This window comes from Oncorhynchus clarkii, chromosome 5, assembly GCF_045791955.1.
Source record: "Oncorhynchus clarkii lewisi isolate Uvic-CL-2024 chromosome 5, UVic_Ocla_1.0, whole genome shotgun sequence".
Taxonomy (NCBI): domain Eukaryota; kingdom Metazoa; phylum Chordata; class Actinopteri; order Salmoniformes; family Salmonidae; genus Oncorhynchus; species Oncorhynchus clarkii.
Genome location: NC_092151.1, coordinates 91,181,533 through 91,198,015, shown reverse-complemented (window position 1 = coordinate 91,198,015; position 16,483 = coordinate 91,181,533). Strand labels below are relative to the sequence as shown.

Sequence of the window (16,483 nt, the reverse complement as noted above, 5' to 3'; positions counted from 1 at the left end):
ATAACGATCTTCTTGACCCTAACCTTCTCTGTCAAGACTGCCCTTTTCTGTGTCAAGACTGCCCTTCTCTGTGTCAAGACTGCCCTTCTCTGCGTCAAGACTGCTCTTCTCTGTGTCAAGACTGCCCTTCTCTCTGTCAAGACTGCCCTTCTCTCTGTCAAGACTGCCCTTCTCTGTCAGGGAGGCTTCGTGGGCTATACTCAGCCTTGTCTCAGGATGGTAAGGTCTGTTGATATCCCTCTAGTGGTGTTGATCTTCGTGGGCTCTACTCAGCCTTGTCTCAGGATGGTAAGGTCTGTTGATATCCCTCTAGTGGAGTAGATCTTCGTGGGCTATACTCAGCCTTGTCTCAGGATGGTAAGGTCTGTTGATATCCCTCTAGTGGAGTAGATCTTCGTGGGTTATACTCAGCCTTGTCTCAGGATGGTAAGGTCTGTTGATATCCCTCTAGTGGTGTTGATCTTCGTGGGCTCTACTCAGCCTTGTCTCAGGATGGTAAGGTCTGTTGATATCCCTCTAGTGGTGTTGATCTTCGTGGGCTCTACTCAGCCTTGTCTCAGGATGGTAAGTTCTATTTATATCCCTCTAGTGGAGTAGATCTTTGTGGGCTATACTCAGCCTTGTCTCAGGATGGTAAGGTCTGTTGATATCCCTCTAGTGGTGTTGATCTTCGTGGGCTCTACTCAGCCTTGTCTCAGGATGTTAAGGTCTGTTGATATCCCTCTAGTGGTGTTGATCTTCGTGGGCTCTACTCAGCCTTGTCTCAGGATGGTAAGTTCTGTTTATATCCCTCTAGTGGAGTAGATCTTTGTGGGCTATACTCAGCCTTGTCTCAGGATGGTAAGGTCTGTTGATATCCCTCTAGTGGTGTTGATCTTCGTGGGCTATACTCAGCCTTGTCTCTGGAGAGTAAGTTGGTGGTCTGTTGATATCCCTCGAGTGGTGTGGGGGCTGTGCTCTGGCAAAGTGGGTGGGGTTATATCCTGCCCGGTTGGCCCTGTCCAGGGTATCGTCGATAAGAAAGGAGAATTACACCAGATATAACAGACTGACCTTAGACCCCCGCAACATAGACTATTGCAGCATACATACTGCAGGCAGGGGTGGGTCAGGGCACACTGTGGCACCATCGCAGAGCAGAGCATGTTGCGGGGGGCTAGGGTCAGTCTGTTATATCTGGTGTAATTCTCCTGTCTTATCTGGTGTCCTGTGTGAATTTAAGTATGCTCCCTCTAATTCTCTCTCTCTCCCCCGGGGGACCTGAGACCTAGGATCATGCCTCAGGACTACCTGGCCTGATGACTCCTGGCTGTCCCCAGTCCACCTGGTCGTGCTGCTGATCCAGTTTCAAATGTTCTGCCTGCGGCTATGGAACCTTGACCTGTTCACAGGACACGATACCTTGTCCTGGACCTGCTGTTTTCAACTCTCTCTCTCTCTACCACACCTGCTGTCTCGACCTCTGAATGCTCGGCTATGAAAACCCAACTGACATTTACTCGGCGCAGGTCTTGACTACTACAACTCGCTGTTGGCTGGGCTCCCCACTTGTGACATCAAACCCCTGCACTTATCCAGAACGCTGCAGCCCGTCTGGTTTTCAATCATCTCAAGTCACCCAGCTCCTTCGCACTCTCTACTGGCTTCCAGTCGGAGCTCACATCAACTACAAGACCATGGTTCTTACCTACGGAACAGCAAGAGGAACTGCCACTCCATACCTTCAGGCTATGCTCAAACCCTACACCCCAATCACAGCACTCTACCTCAGGTCTCTTGGTTCTCCCACCCCTATGGGAGGGCAACTCCCTCTCAGCCCAGTCCAAGCTCTGCTCTGTCCCGGCACCCCAATGGTGGAACCAGTTTCCCCCCTGAAGTTAGGACAGCAGAGTCCCTGCCCCTCTTCCCGAAAATATCTGAAACTCTTCAAACAGTATCTTAAATAATCCCCCCCCCCCCCCACACCTGAACCAGCACTTGACCCCCTGCTTTCTAGCTCTGACTCTATTACTCTGAGGGAAAAGGTAATTTCTATGCCTGTGATATGTGGTTGTCTCACCTAGCTATCTGAAGATGAATGCACAAACTGTAAGTCTCTCTGGATAAGAGCCTCTGCGAAATGACTCAAATGTAAACATACCACACATACCAATGAATACCCAGACATTACAGATTCACCCCAACACACTGCTCAGACATTACAGATCCACCCCAACACACTACCCAGACATTACAGATCCACCCCAACACACTACCCAGACATTACAGATCCACCCCAACACACTACCCAGACATTACATATCCACCCAACACACTGCCCAGACATTACAGATCCACCCCCAATACACTACCCAGACATTACAGATCCAAACAAAACACACTCACAAGAGCACACAACCTCCCTCCTTCCCTCTCTACATACAGACACAACCTCCCTCCTTCCCTCTCTACACGCAGACACAACCTCCCTCCTTCCCTCTCTACACGCAGACACAACCTCCCTCCTTCCCTCTCTACACGCAGACACAACCTCCCTCCCTCCTTCCCTCTCTACATGCAGACACAACCTCCCTCCTTCCCTCTCTACATACAGACACAACCTCCATCCTTCCCTCTCTACATGCAGACACAACCTCCCTCCTTCCCTCTCTACATGCAGACACAACCTCCCTCCTTCCCTCTCTACATGCAGACTTAACCTCCCTCCTTCCCTCTCTACATGCAGACACAACCTCCCTCCTTCCCTCTCTACACGCAGACACAACCTCCCTCCTTCCCTCTCTACACGCAGACACAACCTCCCTCCTTCCCTCTCTACATGTAGACACAACCTCCCTCCTTCCCTCTCTACACGCACACACAACCTCCCTCCTTCCCTCTCTACACGCAGACACAACCTCCCTCCTTCCCTCTCTACATGCAGACACAACCTCCCTCCTTCCCTCTCTACACGCAGACACAACCTCCCTCCTTCCCTCTCTACATGCAGACACAACCTCCCTCCTTCCCTCTCTACACGCAGACACAACCTCCCTCCTTCCCTCTCTACACGCAGACACAACCTCCCTCCTTCCCTCTCTACACGCAGACACATCCTCCCTCCTTCCCTCTCTACACGCAGACACAACCTCCCTCCTTCCCTCTCTACACGCAGACACAACCTCCCTCCTTCCCTCTCTACACGCAGACACAACCTCCCTCCTTCCCTCTCTACATGCAGACACAACCTCCCTCCCTCCTTCCCTCTCTACATGCAGACACAACCTCCCTCCTTCCCTCTCTACATACAGACACAACCTCCATCCTTCCCTCTCTACATGCAGACACAACCTCCCTCCTTCCCTCTCTACATGCAGACACAACCTCCCTCCTTCCCTCTCTACATGCAGACACAACCTCCCTCCTTCCCTCTCTACATGCAGACACAACCTCCCTCCTTCCCTCTCTACACGCAGACACAACCTCCCTCCTTCCCTCTCTACACGCAGACACAACCTCCCTCCTTCCCTCTCTACATGCAGACACAACCTCCCTCCTTCCCTCTCTACACGCACACACAACCTCCCTCCTTCCCTCTCTACACGCAGACACAACCTCCCTCCTTCCCTCTCTACATGCAGACACAACCTCCCTCCTTCCCTCTCTACACGCAGACACAACCTCCCTCCTTCCCTCTCTACATGCAGACACAACCTCCCTCCTTCCCTCTCTACACGCAGACACAATCTCCCTCCTTCCCTCTCTACACGCAGACACAACCTCCCTCCTTCCCTCTCTACACGCAGACACATCCTCCCTCCTTCCCTCTCTACATGCAGACACAACCTCCCTCCTTCCCTCTCTACACGCAGACACAACCTCCCTCCTTCCCTCTCTACACGCAGACACAACCTCCCTCCTTCCCTCTCTACATGCAGACACAACCTCCCTCCTTCCCTCTCTACACGCAGACACAACCTCCCTCCTTCCCTCTCTACACGCAGACACAACCTCCCTCCTTCCCTCTCTACATGCAGACACAACCTCCCTCCTTCCCTCTCTACACACAGACACAACCTCCCTCCTCCTCTCTCTCCCTCTCTACACCACTTACACACACCTTCTCTCTTCATGCCCATGGCTAGGCACTTCTGGTAGCGACAGTATTGACAGCGGTTGCGCTGTCGTTTGTCTATCAGGCACTCCTTGCTGTCTCGACACGTATAGGTGAGATCTTTCCGGATGGTTCTCTTGAAGAAGCCTTTGCAGCCTTCACAGCTGTACACGCCATAGTGCTTCCCTGGGTGAACAACATCCAAAACATCAACTTCACTGCGTTACCTGAGAAACTGCTCCATATAATTGTAATACTGTTAATCAATGTCATAGTCCATGGTTATTGGGTGAGGACTGGGAGAAGCAAAATCAGCAATGAGGTAATTCACAAAATCTCAAATAAATTGGAATAAACCTCCGCAATAGCAACAACAACAGTGGAGTTGCTGCCTCCTGTATAGGGGGCTGTGCTAGGGTCTTATTGTTGCTACAGGAGGCTGTGCTAGGGTCTTATTGCTGCTACAGGAGGCTGTGCTAGGGTCTTATTGCTGCTACAGGAGGCTGTGCTAGGGTCTTATTGCTGCTACGGGAGGCTGTGCTAGGGTCTTATTGTTGCTACAGGAGGCTGTGCTAGGGTCTTATTGCTGCTACAGGGGGCTGTGCTAGGGTCTTATTGTTGCTACAGGAGGCTGTGCTAGGGTCTTATTGCTGCTACAGGGGGCTGTGCTAGGGTCTTATTGCTGCTACAGGAGGCTGTGCTAGGGTCTTATTGTTGCTACAGGAGGCTGTGCTAGGGCTTATTGCTGCTACAGGGGGCTGTGCTAGGGTCTTATTGCTGCTACAGGAGGCTGTGCTAGGGTCTTATTGCTGCTACAGGGGGCTGTGCTAGGGTCTTATTGCTGCTACAGGAGGCTGTGCTAGGGTCTTATTGCTGCTACAGGGGGCTGGGCTAGGGCCCTGTTGCTGCTACAGGGGGCTGGGCTAGGGCCCTATTGCTGCTACAGGGGGCTGGGCTAGGGCCCTATTGCTGCTACAGGGGGCTGGGCTAGGTCCCTATTGCTGCTACAGGGGGCTGGGCTAGGGCCCTATTGCTGCTACAGGGGGCTGGGCTAGGTCCCTATTGCTGCTACAGGGGGCTGGGCTAGGGCCCTATTGCTGCTACAGGGGGCTGGGCTAGGGCCCTATTGCTGCTACAGGGGGCTGGGCTTGGGCCCAGTGGGGAGGTGTGGCCCTATTGCTGCTACAGGGGGCTGGGCTAGGGCCCAGTGGGGAGGTGTGGCCCTATTTCTTACCTGATGATCGGTCTCCACAGATGGCACATACGTGTTTGGACATTCCTCCAGGACTGGTGCAGTTGTAGTTGATGTCCCCTAGATTCAGGAGACCCGGGGGAGGCTTGATGTCCTCCGAACTACTGACACTGTTCATCTGGAGCGAGGGAGGAAAGAGGAGGGGGGGGGGGGAGATCAATGATGGGAGAGGGGGGGTAGAGAGAGTAGAGTGGAAGAGAAGTTGGGAAAACATGAGTGAGTGAGTCAGTCCTGTCTCTTTTTATTTCTCTAAAATCGTCCCCCTCTCCCTCTCTTTCTCTCTCCCCCTCTTTCTCTCTTCCTCCGTTCTCCACCCACATGTGTGTGGTATGAAAGTGGCTGAGGCAGCGATCACATGACTTGATCAAAGGGAGTGTCTGTGTTTCCTCTGTGAGTTTAGTCATGCATGCTTCTAATGTCTGTTGACAGGGGTGGTTGACTGTGTGAGCTGTGTGGGAGGAGAGCTGAGCTTGTCACATTCACCAAGCTGCACTTCTCACTTTCTACCAGCAGAGAGAAGTGTAGGGTCACGTCAGCTTCAGGCCCAGGATTTTATGGGTTCAATATATTCGTTTGTCAAAACAGTTCAGTATAAATGCTGATTAGAAGGAAATATATACTGGTTTTAGCAACTTATGTTATAGTCCTTTCCCAGAGAATTTCCTGAATAAACGTTGTCAAAATGATATATTTATGGGCTCCTTATCGTCTTTCTGCACTTTGCACTTCTGGTCTCCTGTCGACCACTGAGTTGGCAAAAATAGATACGAATACATGTGGTATGGAAATGTGTGCATGTATATGAGTGAGCATGTGCTTGGGCTGGTGTGTGCATGTATATGAGTGAGCATGTGCTTGGGCTGGTGTGTGCATGTATATGAGTGAGCATGTGCTTGGGCTGGTGTGTGCATGTATATGAGTGAGCATGTGCTTGGGCTGGTGTGTGCATGTCTTTGAGTGAGCATGTGCTTGGGCTGGTGTGTGCATGTATATGAGTGAGCATGTGCTTGGGCTGGTGTGTGCATGTATATGAGTGAGCATGTGCTTGGGCTGGTGTGTGCATGTATATGAGTGAGCATGTGCTTGGGCTGGTGTGTGCATGTATATGAGTGAGCATGTGCTTGGGCTGGTGTGTGCATGTATATGAGTGAGCATGTGCTTGGGCTGGTGTGTGCATGTCTTTGAGTGAGCATGTGCTTGGGCTGGTGTGTGCATGTATATGAGTGAGCATGTGCTTGGGCTGGTGTGTGCATGTATATGAGTGAGCATGTGCTTGGGCTGGTGTGTGCATGTATATGAGTGAGCATGTGCTTGGGCTGGTGTGTGCATGTATATGAGTGAGCATGTGCTTGGGCTGGTGTGTGCATGTATATGAGTGAGCATGTGCTTGGGCTGGTGTGTGCATGTCTTTGAGTGAGCATGTGCTTGGGCTGGTGTGTGCATGTATATGAGTGAGCATGTGCTTGGGCTGGTGTGTGCATGTATATGAGTGAGCATGTGCTTGGGCTGGTGTGTGCATGTATATGAGTGAGCATGTGCCTGGGCTGGTGTGTGCATGTATATGAGTGAGCATGTGCTTGGGCTGGTGTGTGCATGTATATGAGTGAGCATGTGCTTGGGCTGGTGTGTGCATGTCTTTGAGTGAGCATGTGCTTGGGCTGGTGTGTGCATGTATATGAGTGAGCATGTGCTTGGGCTGGTGTGTGCATGTATATGAGTGAGCATGTGCTTGGGCTGGTGTGTGCATGTATATGAGTGAGCATGTGCTTGGGCTGGTGTGTGCATGTCTTTGAGTGAGCATGTGCTTGGGCTGGTGTGTGCATGTCTTTGAGTGAGCATGTGCTTGGGCTGGTGTGTGCATGTCTTTGAGTGAACATGTGCTTGGGCTGGTGTGTGCATGTCTTTGAGTGAGCATGTGCTTGGGCTGGTGTGTGCATGCGCGTGTCTATGCGTGTGTAGTCACCACTAGTGACCTACATAGTGTGTGTATTTGATGGCTTGCATATAGGACATCCTTTACAGGGACGGCAGTCATTTCCTATAGTTGATTTATGACAGCACTCTGCTGTCTGTTTCATAATGGCCGTCTGAACTAAGGCTTTGACCTTACAGGAGACAACTGCTAGAGGCCTTTCTTTCTGTTCATCTCTCTCTCTCCCTCTCCCTCCTCCCCCTCTCTCTATCTCCATCTCTCTCTCCTTCTCTCTCCTCCTCCCCCTCTCTCTCTCTCCTCCTCCCCCTCTCTCTCTCCCTCTCTCTCCTCCTCCCCCCCCCTCTCTCTCTCCCTCTCTCTCCTCCTCCCCCTCTCTCTCCTCCTCCCCCTCTCTCTTTTTCTCCCTCTCTCTCCATCTCTCTCTCTCCTCCTCCCCCTCTCTCTCTCCTCCTCCCCCTCTCTCTCTCTCTCCCTCTCTCTCCTCCTCCCCCTCTCTCTCCTCCTCCCCCCCTCTCTCTCTCCCTCTCTCTCTTCCTCCCCCTCTCTCTCCTCCTCCCCCTCTCTCTCTTTCTCCCTCTATCTCCATCTCTCTCTCTCCTCCTCCATCTCTCTCTCTCCTCCTCCCCCTCTCTCTCTCTCCCTCTCTCTCCTCCTCCCCCTATCTCCATCTCTCTATCTTTTTTCAGTTGGCCTAGTGTCAGTTGGTGTAAAGTACTTAAGTAAAAATACTTTAAAGTACTACTTAAGTAGTATCTGTACTTTACTTTACTATTTATATTCATTTACTTTTGATACTTATTAAGTACATGTTAGCAATTACATTTACTTTTGATACTTATTAAGTACATGTTAGCAATTACATTTACTTTTGATACTTAAGTATATTTAAAACCAAATACCCTTAGACCTATACTCAAGTAGTATTTTCCTGGGTGTCTTTCACTTTAACTTTTCTATTAAGGTATCTTAACTTATCTTAACCCCCCCCCCCCCCCACCACCACCACCACCACCACCACCACTGCTTAGAGTGCTCTCTTTCCCCTTTCCCTCTCTTACGTGAGCTTTAGTAGTGAGCAAACAAGTATTAAACATTCATTACTACGCTTTATACATTCATGATACAGTATATATATATGTATGATACAGTATATATATATATATATATATATATATATATGGTTCAGACATGCTTTACAACTATTACTACTAGATATAAACTATTACTACTAGCTATAAACTATTACTACTAGCTATAAACTATTACTACTAGCTATAAACTATTACTACTAGCTATAAACTATTACTACTAGCTATAAACTATTACTACTAGACATAAACTATTACTACTAGCTATAAACTATTGCTACTAGCTATAAACTATTACTAAATCAACTGTACATTTCGGTGTTCCTCAAGGTTCCATTTTAGGACCACTATTGTTTTCACTATATATTTTACCTCTTGGAGATGTCATTCGAAAACATAATGTTAACCTTCACTGCTATGCGGATGACACACAGCTGTACATTTCAATTAAATATGGTGAAGCCCCAAAATTGTCCTCGCTAGAAGCATGTGTGTCAGACATAAGGAAGTGGATGGCTGCAAACGTTCTACTTTCAAACTCGGACAAAACAGAGATGCTTGTTCTAGGTCCCAAGAAACAAAGAGATCTTCTGTTGAATCTGACAATCAATCTTAATGATTGTACAGTCGTCTCAAATAAAACTGTGAATGACCTCGGCGTTACTCTGGACCCTGATCTCTCTTTTGACGAACATATCAAGACTGTTTCAAGGACAGCTTTTTTCCATCTACGTAACATTGCAAAAATCAGAAACTTTCTGTCCAAAAATGATGCAGAAAAATTCATCCATGCTTTTTTCACTTCTAGGTTAGACTACTGCAATGCTCTACTTTCAGGCTACCCGGATAAAGCACTAAATAAACTTCAGTTAGTGCTAAATACGGCTGCTAGAATCCTGACTAGAACCAAAAAATTGTATCATCTTACTCCAGTGCTAGCCTCTCTACACTGGCTTCCTGTCAAGGCAAGGGCTGATTTCAAGGTTTTAATGCTAACCTACAAAGCATTACATGGGCTTGCTCCTACCTATCTCTCTGATTTGGTCCTGCCGTACATACCTACACGTACGCTACGGTCACAAGACGCAGGCCTCCTAATTGTACCTAGAATTTCTAAGCAAACAGCTGAAGGCAGGGCTTTCTCCTATAGAGCTCAATTTTTATGGAATGGTCTGCCTACCCATGTGAGAGACGCAAACTCGGTCTCAACCTTTAAGTCTTTACTGAAGACTCATCTCTTCAGTGGGTCATATGATTGAGTGTAGTCTGGCCCAGGAGTGTGAAGGTGAACGGAAAGGCTCTGGAGCAACGAACTGCCTGGCCGGTTCCCCTCTTTCCACTGGGATTCTCTGCCTCTAAACCTATTACAGGGGCTGAGTCACTGGCTTACTAGGGCTCTTTCATGCCATCCCTAGGAGGGGTGCGTCACTTGAGTGGGTTGAGTCACTGATGTGATCTTCCTGTCTGGGTTGGCGCCCCCCCTTGGGTTGTGCCGTGGCGGAGATCTTTGTGGGCTATACTCGGCCTTGTCTCAGGATGGTAAGTTGGTGGTTGAAGATATCCCTCTAGTGGTGTGGGGGCTGTGCTTTGGCAAAGTGGGTGGGGTTATATCCTTCCTGTTTGGCCCTGTCCGGGGGTGTCATCGGATGGGGCCACAGTGTCTCCTGACCCCTCCTGTCTCAGCCTCCAGTATTTATGCTGCAGTAGTTTATGTGTCGGGGGGCTAGGGTCAGTTTGTTATATCTGGAGTACTTCTCCTGTCTTATCCGGTGTCCTGTGTGAATTTAAGTGTGCTCTCTCTAATTCTCTTTTTCTCTCTCTCTCTCGGAGGACCTGAGCCCTAGGACCATGCCTCAGGACTACCTGACATAATGACTCCTTGCTGTCCCCAGTCCACCTGGCCGTGCTGCTTCTCCAGTTTCAACTGTTCTGCCTGTGATTATTATTATTTGACCCTCTTGGTCATCTCTGAACATTTGAACATCTTGGCCATGTTCTGTTATAATCTCCACCCGGCACAGCCAGAAGAGGACTGGCCACCCCACATAGCCTGGTTCCCCTCTAGGTTTCTTTCTAGGTTCTGGCCTTTCTAGGGAGTTTTTCCTAGCCACCGTGCTTCTACACCTGCATTGCTTGCTGTTTGGGGTTTTAGGCTGGGTTTCTGTACAGCACTTTGAGATATCAGCTGATGTACGAAGGGCTATATAAATAAATTAGATTTGATTTACTACTAGCTATAAACTATTACTACTAGCTATAAACTATTACTATTATATATAAAATATTACTACTAGCTATAAACTATTACTACTAGATATAAACTATTACTACTAGCTATAAACTATTACTACTAGATATAAACTATTACTACTAGATATAAACTATTACTACTAGATATAAACTATTACTACTAGCTACTACTAGCTATAAACTATTACTACTAGATATAAACTATTACTACTAGCTATAAACTATTACTACTAGCTATAAACTATTACTACTAGCTACTACTAGCTATAAACTATTACTACTAGATTGGACCCAGGCTTAGACTCCAGGAGGCTTAGACATAATCTCCATCAGCACCTATTGAGACCCGCAATTGAGTAAAACGCTCAGTTGGGCATCAGTCCTAAAACAAACCTTTCAAAACAATATTGTGATATCCTCTCCTCTATAGCATACAGTTCTGGCTTTGCCCCCCCCACCCCCCCCAAAAAAAAAAACATTTTGTAATATATTTTTTTTTGTAAACTCAGATGACCCTTATCTAATATTAGGTTTTGGTTGAAGATCTGTTAATATTCAGTATATAAAAAAATAGAGAAAATGAGAAACGGGGGCAAATACTGTTTGACGGCACTGTATCTCCCCCTTTCACTGTATCTCCCCCTTTCAAATAATCTCTAAGACAAGGCTTGATAATTAGTGTAACAATGGCAGCCATTGGCTTTAGATAGTGAAACATAGCATAAACACAAAAGCACTTATGTATGATGGAGCATTGTCTGAAGGGCTGACTTTCAAAACCCTTATCTGCTGTGTAGTTTATATAACAGAGCACTTAGAGAGAATTCCTATAGGATGTTGTAGTTCATTGTGTGAGACGGTAAGATTAGCGTCCTTACGGTGGGTATTGTTGCTTATTGTTTATGTCAGTGAAGCTTATCCATTGTTGTGAATGATCCTGTAATAACCTATAGATGGGAGGATGAAAGCTCAGCGGAGAGGGAGAAAACTGAGAGAGATGGTCTTTCTTTGGCAATTACTGCTATAATCCATTCAAGGGCTGAGGCTAACACCGAGAAGGGGCACACACACAGACACAGACACAGACACAGACACACACACACACACACACACAGACACAGACACACACACAGACACACACACACACACACTGCGTCCCACTTGGATAGTCTGCCCAGCCTGTTTGACCCACAACAAGCCATTAAGAGCTGACCTTTAGGCTAAAGGTTTATAGGTCAAGCAGAGGGCAGAGGAGAGGTGGTGGATTACAGTAATGTCATGTCCTCGCCAGATATTGGATACGGCTAACCTTCACACTGAGTATCCAACAGGCATGTAAAAACCACACACTTAGAAAGCAAAATGACTGTCCTTGATTCAGTCCTTGAGCAGAATATAGTGCATACATGCAGTACACATTGAATGAACATCTGGCCACCAACTGAAGGAATCTACTGTAATACCCATCATATCGAAGTAAACTTGGGAGTCGCGCGATGACATGATGTGTGGGCCTCCCACTATCTCGTGAAACCATGCAGTTTATTAGGCTACTGATTATAATTTATGATGAACTTCACAGGGTGGTGAAAGTGCACGGTGATGAACTTCACAGGGTGGTGTGAGGTACTTCACAGGGTGGTGAAAGTGCACGGTGAGGAACTTCACAGGGTGGTGTGAGGTACTTCACAGGATGGTGAAAGTGCACGGTGAGGAACTTCACAGGGTGGTGTGAGGTACTTCACAGGGTGGTGAAAGTGCACGGTGAGGAACTTCACAGGGTGGTGTGAGGTACTTCACAGGATGGTGAAAGTGCACGGTGAGGAACTTCACAGGGTGGTGTGAGGTACTTCACAGGGTGGTGTGAGGTACTTCACAGGGTGGTGTGAGGTACTTCACAGGGTGGTGTGAGGTACTTCACAGGGTGGTGTGATGAACTTCACAGGGTGGTGAAAGTGCACGGTGAGGAACTTCACAGGGTGGTGAAAGTGCACGGTGAGGAACTTCACAGGGTGGTGAAAGTGCACGTTGATGAACTTCACAGGGTGGTGAAAGTGCACGGTGAGGAACTTCACAGGGTGGTGAAAGTGCACGGTGAGGAACTTCACAGGGTGGTGAAAGTGCACGGTGAGGAACTTGATGGTCCTGTCCCATAAATATCCAGGGTCTTATTCTGGTGACATGATGACCAATGCTTGACGGCAGTTTGACAAATAAAAACATTCTCGCTCTTATCTATAATAATTTCATCATGAAGACTAGCCCACCTGCACTGTATCTGCGAGCCGTTGGCTAGAGGGCTTGTGCCAAGACCAGAGTAGGCACATGTAACGGATGTGAAACAGCTAGCTAGTTAGCGGTGGTGCGCGCTAAATAGCGTTTCAACGTCACTTGCTCTGAGACCTTGAAGTAGTGGTTCCCCGCGGCTTTTGTGGAGCGATGGGGAACGATGCTTTGTGGGTGACTGTTGTGGATGTGTGCAGAGGGTCCCTGGTTCGCGCCCGGGTATGGGCGAGGGGACGGTCTAAAGTTATACTGTTACACACATTTGCTATTTAATAAAAAATGTTTTTTTTTTGCGACAAAACTATCAGTAAGAGTTGAAAATGTGATGGAAACACATTGAATGTTACATTTTTATTCAGTACATGAAAACTTAAAGAGGGAAAAGTACACTTTGTTTGCACTACGTCGTCACACACTGTCAGTTTGTGGAAGCCCACCTCGTGGTGGGAAACATTAGTTTGTGGAAGCACACCTTGTGGTGGGAAACATTAGTTTGTGGAAGCACACCTCGTGGTGGGAAACATTAGTTTGTGGAAGCCCACCGTGTGGTGGGAAACATTAGTTTGTGGAAGCACACCTCGTGGTGGGGAACATTAGTTTGTGGAAGCACACCTCGTGGTGGGGAAACATTAGTTTGTGGAAGCACACCGCGTGGTGGGAAACATTAGTTTGTGGAAGCACACCGCGTGGTGGGAAACATTAGTTTGTGGAAGCACACCGCGTGGTGGGAAACATTAGTTTGTGGAAGCACACCGTGTGGTGGGAAACATTAGTTTGTGGAAGCACACCTCGTGGTGGGGAAACATTAGTTTGTGGAAGCACACCTCGTGGTGGGAAACATTAGTTTGTGGAAGCACACCTCGTGGTGGGAAACATTAGTTTGTGGAAGCCCACCGTGTGGTGGGAAACATTAGTTTGTGGAAGCCCACCTCATGGTGGGAAACATTAGTTTGTGGAAGCACACCGCGTGGTGGGGAAACATTAGTTTGTGGAAGCCCACCTCGTGGTGGGGAAACATTAGTTTCTGGAAGCCCACCTCGTGGTGGGGAAACATTAGTTTGTGGAAGCCCACCTCGTGGTGGGGAAACATTAGTTTGTGGAAGCACACCTCGTGGTGGGGAAACATTAGTTTGTGGAAGCACACCTCGTGGTGGGGAAACATTAGTTTGTGGAAGCACACCGTGTGGTGGGAAACATTAGTTTGTGGAAGCACACCGTGTGGTGGGAAACATTAGTTTGTGGAAGCACACCGTGTGGTGGGAAACATTAGTTTGTGGAAGCACACCTCGTGGTGGGGAACATTAGTTTGTGGAAGCACACCTCGTGGTGGGGAAACATTAGTTTGTGGAAGCACACCGCGTGGTGGGAAACATTAGTTTGTGGAAGCACAGCTCGTGGTGGGAAACATTAGTTTGTGGAAGCACACCGCGTGGTGGGAAACATTAGTTTGTGGAAGCACACCGTGTGGTGGGAAACATTAGTTTGTGGAAGCACACCTCGTGGTGGGGAAACATTAGTTTGTGGAAGCACACCTCGTGGTGGGAAACATTAGTTTGTGGAAGCACACCTCGTGGTGGGAAACATTAGTTTGTGGAAGCCCACCGTGTGGTGGGAAACATTAGTTTGTGGAAGCCCACCTCATGGTGGGAAACATTAGTTTGTGGAAGCACACCGCGTGGTGGGGAAACATTAGTTTGTGGAAGCCCACCTCGTGGTGGGGAAACATTAGTTTCTGGAAGCCCACCTCGTGGTGGGGAAACATTAGTTTGTGGAAGCCCACCTCGTGGTGGGGAAACATTAGTTTGTGGAAGCACACCTCGTGGTGGGGAAACATTAGTTTGTGGAAGCACACCTCGTGGTGGGGAAACATTAGTTTGTGGAAGCACACCGTGTGGTGGGAAACATTAGTTTGTGGAAGCACACCGTGTGGTGGGAAACATTAGTTTGTGGAAGCACACCGTGTGGTGGGAAACATTAGTTTGTGGAAGCACACCTCGTGGTGGGGAAACATTAGTTTGTGGAAGCACACCTCGTGGTGGGGAAACATTAGTTTGTGGAAGCACACCTCGTGGTGGGGAAACATTAGTTTGTGGAAGCCCACCGCGTGGTGGGAAACATTAGTTTGTGGAAGCACACCGTGTGGTGGGAAACATTAGTTTGTGGAAGCACACCGTGTGGTGGGAAACATTAGTTTGTGGAAGCACACCGTGTGGTGGGAAACATTAGTTTGTGGAAGCACACCTCGTGGTGGGGAAACATTAGTTTGTGGAAGCACACCTCGTGGTGGGGAAACATTAGTTTGTGGAAGCACACCTCGTGGTGGGGAAACATTAGTTTGTGGAAGCCCACCGCGTGGTGGGAAACATTAGTTTGTGGAAGCACACCGTGTGGTGGGAAACATTAGTTTGTGGAAGCACACCGTGTGGTGGGAAACATTAGTTTGTGGAAGCACACCGTGTGGTGGGAAACATTCGTTTGTGGAAGCACACCGTGTGGTGGGAAACATTAGTTTGTGGAAGCACACCGCGTGGTGGGGAAACATTAGTTTGTGGAAGCACACCGTGTGGTGGGAAACATTAGTTTGTGGAAGCACACCGCGTGGTGGGAAACATTAGTTTGTGGAAGCACACCGTGTGGTGGGAAACATTAGTTTGTGGAAGCCCACCGCGTGGTGGGAAACATTAGTTTGTGGAAGCACACCTCGTGGTGGGAAACATTAGTTTGTGGAAGCACACCGTGTGGTGGGAAACATTAGTTTGTGGAAGCACACCTCGTGGTGGGGAAACATTAGTTTGTGGAAGCACACCTCGTGGTGGGAAACATTAGTTTGTGGAAGCACACCGTGTGGTGGGAAACAGCATGTTTTCTTTATACAGAGTTTTTTATATTCGCATTAAAAAATGTGTTCGCCAATTGGAGGGAAATCTAGCTATTGAGATAAAATCTATTGTTCTGGATGATCGTAGTCAGCAACATTAGATGTTTTCAGATCTCACAAGTTGAGTGAAGCTAAGTGGCACCACACCTCTCTCATCTGTGGACTGTGGAGCGATCCGAAGTTGATCCCTGGCGTGGAGGGCGCGCCCAGGGAGGACGTGATGACGGAGTAGGGCGACGCTAGGCCGTTCATGGGCGCGCCCAGGGTGCTCATTGGGGATGGAAGGGTCCTGGAGGTGCTGATGACGGAGGGGTGCCCCACCATGCCACCCATTGGAGGGCCATGGGAGTGAGGCATGCTCATCGGCCCTTGGGAATCTGTGGGGATGAGTCAAAGAGACAGGGTTAGAGACAGAGCTGAGTCTGAACGGAACAGTTCTCCATAGCAGACACATCACATGCTGTAGAACCACAGCTGTTTGGCTGCTAATCCTGCTTCTGTACGCCAGAGAAGAGATGTTGTGCAACTTCCTCTTTAGCCAGAAAACTACAGCCCCCACCCCTCTCCTTCTGTAATGCACTATAACCCCCACCCCTCTCCTTCTGTAATGTATGGGCTCTCTCAAGAAGATAAACAGACAAACAGACATAGACAGACACATATTTAGGCGTCTTTCCAGCTGGCCCGGCTGGATATGAGAGAA

The 16,483-nt window shown here is 48.5% G+C and overlaps 1 protein-coding gene across 5 annotated transcripts in view; it reads right to left on the bottom strand.

The window, feature by feature from the left end:
• LOC139409561 (retinoid X receptor, gamma b) overlaps positions 1 to 16,483 on the bottom strand; it is an 80,215-nt gene that overhangs the window by 16,882 nt on the left and 46,850 nt on the right. For 3 of the 5 annotated variants that reach the window (XM_071154895.1, XM_071154893.1, XM_071154897.1), the window contains exons 2-4: positions 15,928 to 16,157; positions 5,328 to 5,463; positions 4,094 to 4,279 (exon numbers count right to left, since the gene is read on the bottom strand). In XM_071154895.1, coding sequence (XP_071010996.1) covers positions 4,094 to 4,279; positions 5,328 to 5,463; positions 15,928 to 16,157 — 552 coding nt within the window. The remainder of the gene's footprint in view (positions 1 to 4,093; positions 4,280 to 5,327; positions 5,464 to 15,927; positions 16,158 to 16,483) is intronic. The other 2 variants (XM_071154896.1, XM_071154894.1) reach the window with 1 other exon arrangement.